Here is a 14,076-nt window from a genome sequence, read left to right as displayed (position 1 = left end):
CCAGATATCATCCTCAGCTTAAATAGTAGTATGCATTTAGTGAAGCAATCCATGCAACAACCTAATGAATAAAATTTTGTACTGATTTCCCCAAAGCTAGTGAATTAAAAATGTGTAGTTAATTGTAAATTCTAAATAATTCCTTGCACACAATGTATAATGAATGAATATAGACACATAATATCAATGGGAACCACTGCTCCAAGACTGGGCTTGATGTGGTTTGCCCAAACAATGAATGGCACGTTAGAAACAGGAGTGGACAACCAATGTATCTGACACATGACCTGGCATCACAGCAGTTCTCTTTCCACAGATGCTGCCTAACCTACTGACTATTTCCAGCATTTTCTGTTTTCATTTCAGATTTCCTGCATCTGCAGTTTTCATTTAGATTTTCATCATGGCAGTGGAAATGGGTACTCAGGAGGATTATCATTGGGATTTGGGTACCCTCCCCAAAGGAGGGACATATCCTAACGATTCTATGGATGATTTCAGTGGCAAACTCTGTATGCAGCTCAGATAAAGACAATCGATTTAACTTGCACTCTAGCAGCCCTGTATCCCTCTGGCAAGGTCTGGTTTTGTTGAGACCCAGGTATCTCCCTTGTCACCCATCCAGGCTCCAATTTTGCAGAACAATGTCAAACATACACAGCACCCCAGCTGACATCATTGCTGTATGTCCAGCTGCCCCCATTGCAGGTTATGGAGGGCAAAAATCAATTTCTCATCGTATGCTAACCTGACCTGTAGTTGCTATTTGCACCTACTGAACAATTTTGCTCCTCAAATCAATTGTGACTGAATTTCTTGGGCAATGACAAATAATGGAACAACTGAGTACGTTATTCAACCATTAACTGTGACTAGAAATGCTAATCACTTCAAAAGATACTGCACTGGCCATAAAGGACTTTGAGACTTCGAGTTCATGACAGGTGTAGTACAAATGCAATTTCTTATTCAAAAATTCACAAATATATCATTCCACATCCACCAAGTCTCAAAATACAGAACATAATGCAAAATGATTCAGCAACTCACACAAACAACACAGCTGGAATATTTACTTACGTGGTCCACTTACTCCTTCAAGAAGCAAATCAACTACTTGTTCGTAGATATTCTGATTGGCATAGATCTCAGGTGTGAGAAGGGCAGTGCGTGCATTAGACACAGTGAGCACCTTACAACGAACAGCGTATGTCAATAGGTTTTCTGGGACCTTTGTAATCTATTGAGAAAATATTTTTTTTCAAACTGCAGAATAGAAAAAGTGGTACAATTATGTAATACTTTCCAAATAGTAAAAAAACTCATTTCCAGTACAGATTTTAACTCACGGGCTCAAAGAAGTTATAAATTTCTTTGCCTCTTTAAATATGTCCATCTGGACTATACCTCCTTAGGCAAAAGCACTGAAATTGCCTTCACGTGTGAACTGAGACATTCAGTGTGGCCGAGGCTGAAGCACGATGGCCACTGAATGGAAATGATTCCGCTATTCATTTTCTCGTCACACAGATGAAGAAAAGTCAACTGAATGACAAAAGGAGGGTTACTGTGCCCATGAATTCAGGCATACAGGTTACTTGGATGTGCATACCTCGCCTTTCACTCTTCGGAAACAAGCAAACAGGTATTTCATAACTTCCTTCTCTCCAGCATCTCGATCAGCAGTTACATTAATAATGTTTCCTGGTGTCATCCAGATCAAATGAGTTCCTGGTTCTGGAATCAGCATTCGACTGAACAAAGCCTGTTAAAGTAAACCGTAATCTAAAGTTAATGTTTGCTATTCTTGATTTCAGACAAAGGATGAGGAGGTCATAATTCCAGGTCCCTTAATGTCCATTGTTCTGAACTCCTTACCTTTCATTGAGGCAAAATGCTGATCAAAACTCACAACATTGCCTATACTCACCAAACTTACTATAGTCTGAAGATGCCATTTCCAGATAATGTACTGTCAGTACACTACTAAAGATACAACTGAATTGTACTAAATGCTAACTGCAGGACATTCTAGCTTTAATTGGAATTTATACACAAAAACTTTTTTAATAAGTAGCAAGCTTACAGGTCTGCACCAGAGTAAAACTAATTCATCCCATTCTCAACAAAACAAAAAAAAATTTGAAGCTGAACAAAATTCTTTAATCCAATTTGCTTTCTCAAAAAACTTGCTATTACACGGTGCCTTCTCACTTTTCAGATGTGAGAACCGTTTCCCAAAAAAACCTTTTTGATCATGTCACAAGGTTCCCTAAACATCTTATGGATAAAATAAACATTAAAAATAAACCAAAACTTATCATTTTATATCATCGACCAGATAAATTCATCAGAGCATGACCAAGGTAGTGAATTATTCTATTTTTGAACTAAAGTACATAAATTTGCAGATTGAAGCCCTTGATTTTTGAGGTTTGATTGTCTTTCAATTTAAGCAGCATATGCACAACCAGCAGTTTTTCCTCAAAGGAAATCAATTTTGAGAGGCAGCATTATACCTCAGGCACAGGTTTGCTGCCACCCTTCAAATTACATATGCAGAAACATTAATTTACAGATCAGAATCATGAAACACACAAACTAAGTGACAACTTCAAAACCGCATTATAATAAGATCTAGACCCTGACTGAAAAAGTTGTGAGTGCAGAAAGATTTACTAAGTAGAGGGATGGATTGCTTGAATATGGGATAAAAATGACTCCCAAGTCATTTTTGTATGCTCCCTGATCATCAGTAACAGCATGCCACAGGCAAAGATGTGACCACTATATCTGCATATCCTTCTCATTAATGAAATAGAATACAACAAATTAGGAGTTAGGCAGGGGAAGATTAAAAAGCAAAATAGCTTGCACTCTTACTCAGATGAGTAGCAGCAAAGTAGCAGTTACAAGAAAAACATTTATGGTATATGGGCAGAAAGATAAATTATCGCTAACTTTTCTTTCTAGATCACGGACTGAATCAGGTCTTGGTGGATGAGATGCAAGACTTTGACAAATCTATATAGTGTATTGGGTCCATTTTAGGTTGCAAGTTGCAAAAAAGGAGTTCAAAAAATGGAGAAGGCCACGATGATATATAGCCTTAAAAGTTTTGTTGTGGAGCTGCTCAGAGTCAGCACCACTTGAAGAAACACAGGCTCAGAGGAATATGATTGAGATATATAAAACAACAAAGGAATTGAATTCATTTGGCTGATATGGCATACATGTACAAGAAGAGAGTTAGTCTTACTTTTCCCAGTGTCATTACCCTTTGGAATAAAAGGGCACCATGATGTGGTAGGTTTCAGCTCACTATGCAAAAATGCCTGAAGGAAGAGGACTTTAGCTGCATAAGGGGTCAGTCATGTCAAGCTTTGCTGAGCTGCCTCCAAGGGTTGGAGCAGAATTTCTCCAGCTATTTTTCTGACTGCTCTTGGGAGTTTTTACTTCTCTTGGGAGTTTTTACTTCTCTCATGGGACTGTGTGACAAGGAAGTCTGGAAATGGTCTATGTGGGTGCACCACATCTGGATTTGTTTCGTTTTCCCTTTCATTTCAGCATTTGACTTCAAGGCCAAAATGAATATCCTATGCTCAACGTTGAACTTTGTATTATTGAATAAATGTAGCATTACTTATGAGAGGGTCCATGGGGTTACAGGGTATTCTTGAACGTGAAGGTCAAGTTATGGGGAGGGGTTGTCCATCCTGTAAAAAATACTGTGAGAAAGAATCGGGGGCAGTAACAGAACAGAAGTTCTTCTGTCAGACACAGAATTTGTAGTGGCAGATGTGTTTTAAAATAATGAATCATAAGAGAATATAAAATGCAGGAACTTGCTCTTTGAAGGTGACAAAGCCGTAGATAAGATTTCCAGATGTGGTGGTTCTAGAATATAACATTATAACAAAAAAAACAAGAATTCTTACTGCAAAGAAAGGATTCTTATTGCTAACAGGAGGGGAGTGGTGGTAAGTGGAGGATACTAGTATCAAGCAGAGGTCACAGTCAACATTCAGGAACCAAGAGCTTATGATATGCTCCTCTGGCCCGAGCAGCATCAATGAGATGCAGATAGACAAAACTGATGGGCAGGAAGAGATCAGCTGGTCCATCGAGCCTGCTCCACAACATGGCAAGACCAACCACTTTGCCCTGACTACCACCGCCCTCTTTTTGGACCCACCCCTGTATTTGTGACCAGCTAATTAATTCCTGATGTTTTAAGTGCCACAAATCAGATCCTTCTCAGCTACATGACTTAAATATTAGAGTGTCCAAATACATTAAGATACTCAGGTATACAGATATCAACTCCTTCCATTGAAAAGGACAAACTGTTTGAAAACATTCATACCTGTTCAACATTGTTCATGTCAAGCCAGTCCTGTCCATCCAGATCCATGGCCATATCCTCCAAAAACACACAGCGCGGTGGAATTCCATTCCCCCCCTTCAAAATCGGATCACCTATAAATATATTAAAATGACTTTAATCTCAATGTCACTTATCAGAAGTTTAGTTCATAAACAGACCTCCTGCAGTCAATTTCAATAACGTAAATTGTTGCATTTAGATTAAAATTAAGGAAAAGAAACAAGGGGCTAATTGCATATAGAGAATGTATGAAAATACAATAACACATTTAATAAGCAATAGCTAATAAATAATATTCAGATGGGACGTAGAATATGAGACAACATGACGTGGAACGTTAACATAGGGCATGATATGAATAATGAGGGAATAGCAGGATAGAGAATATGAGAAGGCAGGACAAATAAGGTGGGATGCAAAAATATTGGGGGGCTGGGGTGAAAGGCAGGGCAGGAATCAATTTTTATCAACTGGCCATGACAGACGAAGACGTGATATAGAAGAAAAAAAAGTAGCAACAAAGCCCTTGGGTCCAAAGCACTTGTTTCACCCAAGCATGCCACATTTACCAAATCACGTCTCATTGCTATTTTTAAATCTGATATTAGGCGACGTTTGGCAAATTGTTTTCTTGGCAAGTGAATAACCAAAACAAAGCTTGTCTGTTTCTCTCTCCATAGATGTTGTGTGATCTGTTAAGTATTTCTAACAGTTTCTGTTTTTGCCTTGGGCTAATTTATATGGTCTTCCATTCTGTAATACAAGGAGCTTTTTCCTTGCAAATAAACTAGATGTTACAGACAAACTGAGGAATTAATACTGAATGAGGTATTGACAGCAACAGCCATTACATTGTAGACAATTAAGATGGAAAGTTAAGATTACATTTGCTTGGATTACTTGAGTTACATTCAATTCACAAGCTCAAGAATCAGAACAGCAAGCTAAAACACTAGAGCATTTCTACACAGCAATAAATTTATTTATACCTGCAGACTTGCAAACTTTTCTGCTTTTAAAATTTACTTATCGAATAATTGCAGGGCCACAGCTAAAAAAGCATTCCCAGATCAACAGCAAACCGGCAGCCTTATGCAGATACAAGAAATAGTAAACAACTCAGGTGCAGTCTTGAATGCCTTTCGCTCTTCTGACAACTGGGATTCAAGAACATTGCTGGGACAGAGTGGAGGAACATTGCTTTGTATCTTATGTACAATATATTTTATCTAATAATATGTCATACTGCCACTGGTGCATGAAATTTAAATTGTTCAATTCTTTCACCTTGTATTAACATTCCTTATCATCAGTATAAAATGCACATAAGCAAAACACACTTGATACTCACTGTTGTCAAGTGTAATAAGAAAGATGCGCTGAAGCATGTGGTTGATGTTGAGTTGTTCACATATTTCCTTTTGGGAACGAAATGCACGATTGGAGTCTGTAATCGAGTCATTGTCAATGCTCTCAATACTACTGATGTCAGAATCTTCACTGTCGTAAGCTTCTTCTGGAGATCCTGGATGGACTGAAATTAATAACACACTCAATTTGTGCAATCACAAAATGATTGTTTACTGCTAGATAAGTACCCAATTTTCAAATGACACTAAATCCTTCTACAGTTTGTTCTGATACTGGGTTAGCTGATTTCATTAGGTACAAACTCTGGATGGAGGTTGCCATATCCAGTGAGCACAGGGTCAAAATTAGTTGCATCTTCACCCCACTCAATTCACTTCCTCTTATATCCTACAGTTACAAATATATATAACGTTTTACATTACCAATCACTACTTTGAAACCTTAGTTAATAATACCAAGATTTCACTTAAATCTGTGCTCTTCCAATTATGAAGCACACGTTGAGCTTCTACCTTTGTGCAGTGTAGAGTAGTAGGCAAACTTCCATAATCTTCTGCTTCACTTTCACCATTCCAACATCCACTTGAATACAAAAACAAGCCCAAACTCCAGACAACAAAGGCCAGATATTATGGAGATCATATCCTTCAATTTCCTTGACTTTTTCTGCTTCTGATGGGAATTATTTTTCTTAATTACAACCCATTCAATGGAAAATCTACATTCTTAATGATTTAATTATGGCTTTCCAAAAACTGGTAATCATCAGCTTTTTCCATTGCTTTCTAAAGGGACAGATATAACTTTTTTTTAAAATAAGCGTCATTCTCCAACCATCTTCCTGTTAAACACAGGAGACTGCTTATGAATACCCCTAATGAAGGGACATTAGAGTCCCTCTCCTCAGATCAGTTGTGTGAACACTAGTCATCTCGCCAGGAGTTCTCCAAATTCACACATTTAAAGTTCCACATCACCATGCAAACTTCCAAGTTTATTAAATCATCTACCCTTATCTTACTAATTGGACAGAGATGTTGAACAATCAGAATCACAGCTCCAATCAGTTGAGATGTCACAACCCAGGCTCTAACTGAGAAATGTATTGTCACTCATTTATTGTGCTGTGAACCCAGAAGTTACATCAATATAAATCAGTGACAGTACATTGCAATACTGTGAAATATATAACACTGCATTAGATTAAATAATGCACCTCTTTAGAATCTCAAACAATGAGCAATGATCTTGAATAATACCGCTGGTAGTAGGGATGTGAGAACCAGAATCTGCCAACTTGTAAGGTAATTTAAATTAAAAATGACAATCACTTACCGTGAAGATGAAGCAGTTGTATTATCTATTTTACAATAGGAAAGCCAAAGCTGATGTTTATCTTTTCTGCTACTGAAGGTGCTTTCAAGTATAAAGACTGCATTTACAAAGGTTGTAAGTTGAGAACTCTTCCATCTAACCACAAATTTTAATGAATTATACTACAAGTACAGGATAATTTGTGCTCTGATATCAGTGAAACTAAATATGAAAGCAGCTACCAATGCCCAAATGTTTGGTCTGCATTTGGCTTTTGCACAACATGACTGATGCATCGAGAAATGGGCAATATGTCCTGATGCCCAGATCCCTGTGCCATAACAAACCAAAAAACTGAGAATCAACACAAGATTTTTGAATAACAACATTTGACAAAGTTAGAGCCTCACCTAGAACATGAATTCACATGAAAAATTGTCAATGTATATACTTAAAACGGCAAGCTGCTAATTCTACCTACTTGCTTGCTGCATTGCCTAAAGCTGCAGTTAAATTCATATTTTAACATATCCAAGATGGAAATGAAACGTCACAAGCAGGTGAACTACACAAGCTTTGCAAACCTTGCTTTCAACAATCTGCTAGTAGCTGGGAAACAGTCTTAAAAGACCTCCAGTATGCTTACCTGGTGGGACTTCAGGGGGTTGCTGCTTTTGAACAGAGGCAAATTGTTTGGCATCAGCCACAGAACTGAAGAGAGCTGCAAAGGGGTTGCTAGATATGTTATTGTTATTCTCCTGGTCAGTCATTTCTCTTCAAAGCCCACTCCATCCAGCTCCAAAGCAGGCTGTGAGAAAGACAATGCAAAGCATACATGAATTCATCACTGCTGTGTGGCAGTGCTGACATAGAAAACTATTTGGGCATGTCACAATATGTACAGACAACACAGCAAAACACCAAACTGCATTAATTTTCTCCTTTGCTGGAGACAGACAGCTATTCTGTGCAATAACCCATCAAAGTTAATCACCCTTGCTTCTAAGTTAAGTAAACAAGCTTTCAGTAAAATAACCTGCTTTTGGCTAATCTGAACCACCCCTGCGTACAGACTGTAGGGAACCAAAGGAAAAACCGTGGCCAAGAGTTTTCACTTCAGATGCAATAGTCAATCTGGTAGCAAAGTGTTGTCCCATCCACCACCACCTCCTCCTCCTCCCCCATCCCTGAAAAATATGAACACACAGTATAGTAAAAGGAGTATCTTTAGCTCCCTGGTGAGAAATATTAGTATGCCATACCGGATCATGGAGTTGAACACTGACTGATTTTCTCTTAACCAAGCCAAGGCTCTGAAAATCAATTTTAAATGCTCAACTGCTATCCTGGCTGAGATCAGCTGTCAAAGCACAAGCCAGTGACTGAACCTGACTGGTCAGTATACGACTCAATGCCACAAAGGGTTGTGTTTTAAGAAAATTCATAATTTAAAATAAGCAACAGGAAGATTCCTTAAAAAGAAAACTCTTGTCTGTAAAAAGACAGGTTAAGCAGGACTTCCAGATGCTTCTCATAAGAGGCAGTGAGACCTAAAGAATTTGATATTAACGCAATTTCTAGAATTCGACATGAAAAACAAACTTAAATATTGATCACAACAATCACTTCCAGCTGACCTTGGAAGAAATACATCAATAACTGAAGCACATCCTTTCCGAATATTACTTCTGTATCTAACTCTGCAACATAACCAGAGTAAATTGTCACCTGAGTGGCTATACAACATATCCCAACTAAGTTAACAACAGAGAATGATGCAACCAGGAGCAGAAAACATTATTTAGGCCACACTTAGAATATTGTGTGCAGTTCTGGTCACTACATTATAGAAAGGATGTGGTAACGCTAGAATGAGCACGGAAGAGATTCACCAGGCTGGGACCGTTCTCACTGCAGGAGGCGGAGGCATGACCTTATAGAGGTTTATACAATTATGAAGGGCACAGATAGGGTAGATAGTCAGTTTTTTCACCTCAGGGTAGGGGAGATTAAAACTAGAAGACTCAGGTTTAAGGTGAGAAGGGAAATGTTTAAAGAAGAAACGCCTCACAGGTAGATAGGGTAGTTAAGAAAGCTTATGGGATGTTAGCTTTCGTAAGTCAGGGGATCAAGTTTAAGAGCCGCGAAGTGATGATGCAGCTTTACAAAACTCTGGTTAGGCCACACTTAGAGTACTGTGTCCAGTTCTGGTCACCTCATTATAGGAAGGATTATGATGAGAGACTAAAGGAGCGAGGGCTTTACTCTTTGGAGAGAAGAATGAGGGGAGACATGATAGAGGAAAACAAGATATTGAGAGGAATAGATAGAGTGGACAGCCAGCGCCTCTTTCCCAGGGCACCAATGCTCAAAATAAGAGGACATGGCTTTAAGGTAATGGGTGGGAAGTTCAAGGGAGATGTCAGAGGGAGGTTTTTCACCCAGAGAGTGGTTGGTGCATGGAATGCACTGCCTAGGGTGGTGGTGGAGGCTGATACATTGGACAAGTTCAAGAGATTGTTAGGTAAGCATATGGAGGAATTTAAGATAGATGGATACGTGGGAGGAAGGGGTTAGATAGTCTTAGGAGTGGTTTGAAGGGCAGCACAACATGGTGAGCTGAAGGGCCTGTATTGTGCTGTATTGTTCTACGGTTCTAAGATCTGAGAAGCAAGATTTCTACACTGTCGGTTGTGGCTATATGGAACAAGCAGCCAGAGGTGGTGGTACAGGCAGGTAGAGTCACAACATTTGAAAAGCATTTGGACAGGTACATGGATAGGAAAGGAATAAAGGGATATAAACCAAATGTAGGAAAATGGGATGTGTAGATAGACATCTAGGTCTGCATGTATGAGTTGGGCCGAAGGGGCTGTTTCCATGTTGTACGACTATGAGAAACTGTGCTGCTGGAGCATGAACTCGAGTAATGAACTTATAATGTGAAAACAGAAAACAAGGTAGTAAAGAAGAGGCTGAAAGGGAAGTCTTTCAATGAACAAACCTAGAAGGCCATCTTTCAAAAGGTTATAGAGATCAAGAAAGGAAGGAGAAGTAATGAAAGAAGTAATGTTCAAGAACAGAATGCAAGATATGAATATAGAGACCAATAATCAGACTAATGGATTATTTTGAAAATCATTCTAAAACTATGCTTGAAGTGTTAAGTTTACTTACCAAATTTCATAATTTACCTGTCACTCCGTAACTTTATAGAGAAGTTTTACATAAAGATGATTCTACCCCTTCACATTAATTATTATAATTTGTGGAAATTATACTAGTGTAAACACATGGAGAATTATTCAAAGACTCAATGATTATTAAATGATTATTTTGGCCTTGCATGCCAAAACTTCCCACAATATTTATAAACTGCACAGTGTGGAGGAAAAGGAGAGTACAAACTACTACTTGAATACCACAACACTGGCTCTGGTGTTTGGTAGTCAACAAATAAACTAACATACTCTCCCCTGGTGAAACTGCTGGCAATATACAAAATTATCGCTCTCTTTCACAATCAAATTGAATTCTAGTAAGTATCACATTAAAGAGGACAGTTTTTTTTAAATGACAGACATGAGAATATCATAGAAATATAAGAATGTCGAGGCTTTGGAGAGGTGCAGAGGAGGTTTACTAGGATGCTGCCTGGATAAGAGGGCATGTGTTATCAGGAGAGGCTGGACAAACTTGGGCTCTTTTCTCTGGAGCGGCGGAGACCGAGGGGTGATCTGTTGGAAGTGTATAAAATTATGAGGGGCATAGATAGGGTGGACAAGCAAAATCTTTTTCCCATTACTGAGCGATCCAATACCAGAGGGCATGCTTTTAAGATGAGAGGGGGTAGGTTCAGAACAGACGTGAGGGGTATGTTTTTTTACTGATAGAGTGGTGGATGCCTGGAATGCGTTGCCTGATAGGGTGGTGGAGGCAAATTCATTGGGGGCTTTTAAGAGGGGCTCGGATGGGCACATGAATGAGAGGAAAATGGAGGGATATGGGCATTCTGTAGGTAGGAGGGATTAGCTATGTCAGCACAACATTGTGGGCCGAAGGACCTGTTCTGTGCTGTACTATTCTAAGTTCTAAATGCATTAGTGTCTGCATAAGCTAATACCATTTCATAATTTCAAACTGTGAAAGGAAACTCTGAATTTGTCTTCTATCCACTATTATCTACCATTTGTTATTTCAGTATACTTTTTGGATCTGTATCAGTATCACAAGGTCTGAGTTTCTCAGTTGGCCCTTTTATTCATTTCCCATTTTTTAACATCATTCCAAATAAGATTGCTAAGTTGTTGGTGAATTTGTGCTGTGACCCATCAATTTAGAACTGAGCCTTCTGGATTAAGATGAATGATATGTATCCCTATGAGGAGAAAAAGTGGAATCGATATTGGACAAATAGAAACAGCAGTGACCAAAGGGAATTACTTTGAGCTACAGCACGGCTGACCCCTAAAAAAAGTCAGGACTCAAAGTTGAATAATGACACAAATCAGGGTATTCATCCATGGGATATCACAGACAATTCCAACCCAAACCGCATGTGCGTGCGCGCGCACACACACACTTCAACAGAGCTGGTCAATGGATCAGAAAGAACATTCTTCCCTCCTTAACCTTGGGATTTTAATGTCATATTTTCCTCAGTTTTCAAGATGGGATTGACCAACCCAGAAAAGAAAATGAAAAAGCACCACATGTAATTAATGCAGTGAATGATTAAACAGCAGCAATATAGAACAGCACCTCAATTTGACTAAACCCAAGTTCTAAGTAACAAGAGACTGCAAATGCTGGAATCTGGAGCAAAAAAAAAATGAACTCAGCAGGTCAAGCAACTTCTGTGGAGGCAAAAGGGATGTGTTAATGTCCCAGGTCAAGACTCTGCATCAGAAATGGGGTGGGAATGGATGGTGAAAGAGGGAAGATGGCCAGGAGCTGGTAGGTGATAGGTGGAAACAAGAGGCATACTAATGGGCAGATGGAGCCGTGGGTGAGAAAGGAATGGAAGTGAAGAAAGGGAGAGGGAACCTAGGAGCACTGCTGGCAGTGGGATTAGAACACAGGAGGTATTGGTTACCTGAAATTGGAAAATTCACTATTCATACCATTGGGTCAAAAGCTACCCAAGCAGAATATGAGGTGCTGTGCTTCCTGTTGCATTTGGCCTCACCGTGGCAGTGGAAAAGGCCGAGGACAGACAGTCAGTCACTTTGGGAATAAGGCGGCGAGTTGAAATGACATGGCCATTTTTCCTGTCCCCAATCCTTCTGCCCCCACCACAACCCTGATCCAGGGTCTCAACACATCTCTTTTGTCTCTGCAGATTGACCCACCGAGTTCTTCCAGCAGTTTATTTTTTAACCCCAGTTTCATTTGGTTGATATGACGTGCCCTACTTTCCATAATCTTCAGAACATGGAGATACACTGTAAAAATGTGCACACCTTTAATCCCATTACTGGTCCAAACAAAAACCAAGTTGTAGCAAACTGGTTTTTCAGGGACACCAAGATCAAAGTGCAGTAATTGAATTAATGGAGCAAAAAAAAATGAACTGCTGGAAAAACTCAGAAGGTCAAGCAGCATCTGAGGCGGCAAATGAATGGTGGGTTGAGACCCTGCAACAGGACCAAAAACAGAAAACGCCGGAAACACGTAACCAATCAGGAAACACCTGTGGAAAGAGAAACAGTTGACATTTCAGGTTGGAGATCCTGCATCAGAACTGGGAAAGACAGAAACCACAAGTTATTTTTAAATTGCAGAGAAGGTTGGAGGAGACAGACAGTAGAAAGGAAATATCTGTGGTAAGTCAAGGCCAGGTCAAATGGGTTAATGTTAGATGATCGTTATACTTTGTCCATGCAATGTATTAGAACACAGAACATTACAGCACAGTACAGGCCCTTCAGCCCACAATGTTGTGCTGACATTTTATCCTGCTCTAAGATCTATCTAACCCTTCCCTCCCACATAGCCCCCCATTTCTCTATCATTCATGTGTCTATCTAAGAGTCTCTTAAATGTCCCAAATGTATCTGCCCCCACAACCTCTGCAGGCAGTGTGTTCCACGCATCCACCACTCTGTGTAAAAAACTTATCCCTGATGTCCCCCTTATATCTTCCTCCAATTACCTTAAAATTATGTCCCCTCATGTTAGCCATTGTCGCCCTGGGAGAAAGTCTCTGACTGTCCACTCCATCTATGCCTCTTATCATCTTGTACACCTCTATCAAGTCACTACTCATCCTCCTCCTCTCCAAAGAGAAAAGCCCTAGCTCACTCAACCTATCCTCATAAGACATGCTCTCCAATCCAGGCAGCAAGTTGGTAAATCTCCTCTGCACCCTCTCTAAAGCTTCCACATCCTTCCTACAATGAGCAGACCAGAACTGAACGCAATACTCCAAGTGTGATCTAACCAGAGTTCCATAGAGCTGCAACGTTACCTCGCAGCTCTTGAACTCAATACCCCAACGAATGAAGGCTAATATACCATATGCCTTCTTAACAACCCTATCGACCTGTGCAGCAACCTTGAGGGATCTATGGATGTGGACCCCAAGATCCCCCTGTTCCTCTACACTGCTAAGAGTCCTGCCATTAACCTTGTATTCTGCCTTCAAATTCAATGTCCCGAAGTGTATAACTTCACACTTTTCCAGGTTGAACTCCATCTGCACTTCTCAGCCCTATCAATATCCTGTTGTAATCTACAGCAACCTTCTACACTATCCACAACACCACCAACCTTTGTATCATCAGCAAACTTATTAACCGCCCCCGCCACCCCTTCCATATCCTCATCTGTCATTTATAAAAATCACAAAGAGCAGGGGTCGCAGAACAGATCCCTGCAGTACACCAGTGGTCACCGACCTCCAGGCAGAATACGCTTCATCTACCACCACCGTCTTCTCCGAGCGAGCCAATTCCAAATCCCCACAGCAAAGTTTCCCTGGATCCCGTGCCTCCTGACTTTCT

At 39.9% G+C, this 14,076-nt stretch overlaps 1 protein-coding gene across 1 annotated transcript in view; it reads right to left on the bottom strand.

The window, feature by feature from the left end:
* The window catches only part of ube4a (ubiquitination factor E4A (UFD2 homolog, yeast)), a 45,992-nt gene that overhangs the window by 26,937 nt on the left and 4,979 nt on the right, over nt 1-14,076 (bottom strand). The window contains exons 2-6 of the mRNA XM_052039986.1: nt 7,719-7,880; nt 5,739-5,921; nt 4,367-4,479; nt 1,613-1,765; nt 1,081-1,240 (exon numbers count right to left, since the gene is read on the bottom strand). Of these exons, the coding sequence (XP_051895946.1) occupies nt 1,081-1,240; nt 1,613-1,765; nt 4,367-4,479; nt 5,739-5,921; nt 7,719-7,842 (733 nt within the window). The 5' untranslated portion in view covers nt 7,843-7,880. The remainder of the gene's footprint in view (nt 1-1,080; nt 1,241-1,612; nt 1,766-4,366; nt 4,480-5,738; nt 5,922-7,718; nt 7,881-14,076) is intronic.

Source organism: Pristis pectinata, chromosome 27 (assembly GCF_009764475.1).
Source record: "Pristis pectinata isolate sPriPec2 chromosome 27, sPriPec2.1.pri, whole genome shotgun sequence".
In the NCBI taxonomy this organism is placed as follows: domain Eukaryota; kingdom Metazoa; phylum Chordata; class Chondrichthyes; order Rhinopristiformes; family Pristidae; genus Pristis; species Pristis pectinata.
The sequence above is the reverse complement of the archived record's forward strand: the minus strand, read 5'-3'. Positions and strand labels throughout refer to the sequence as shown.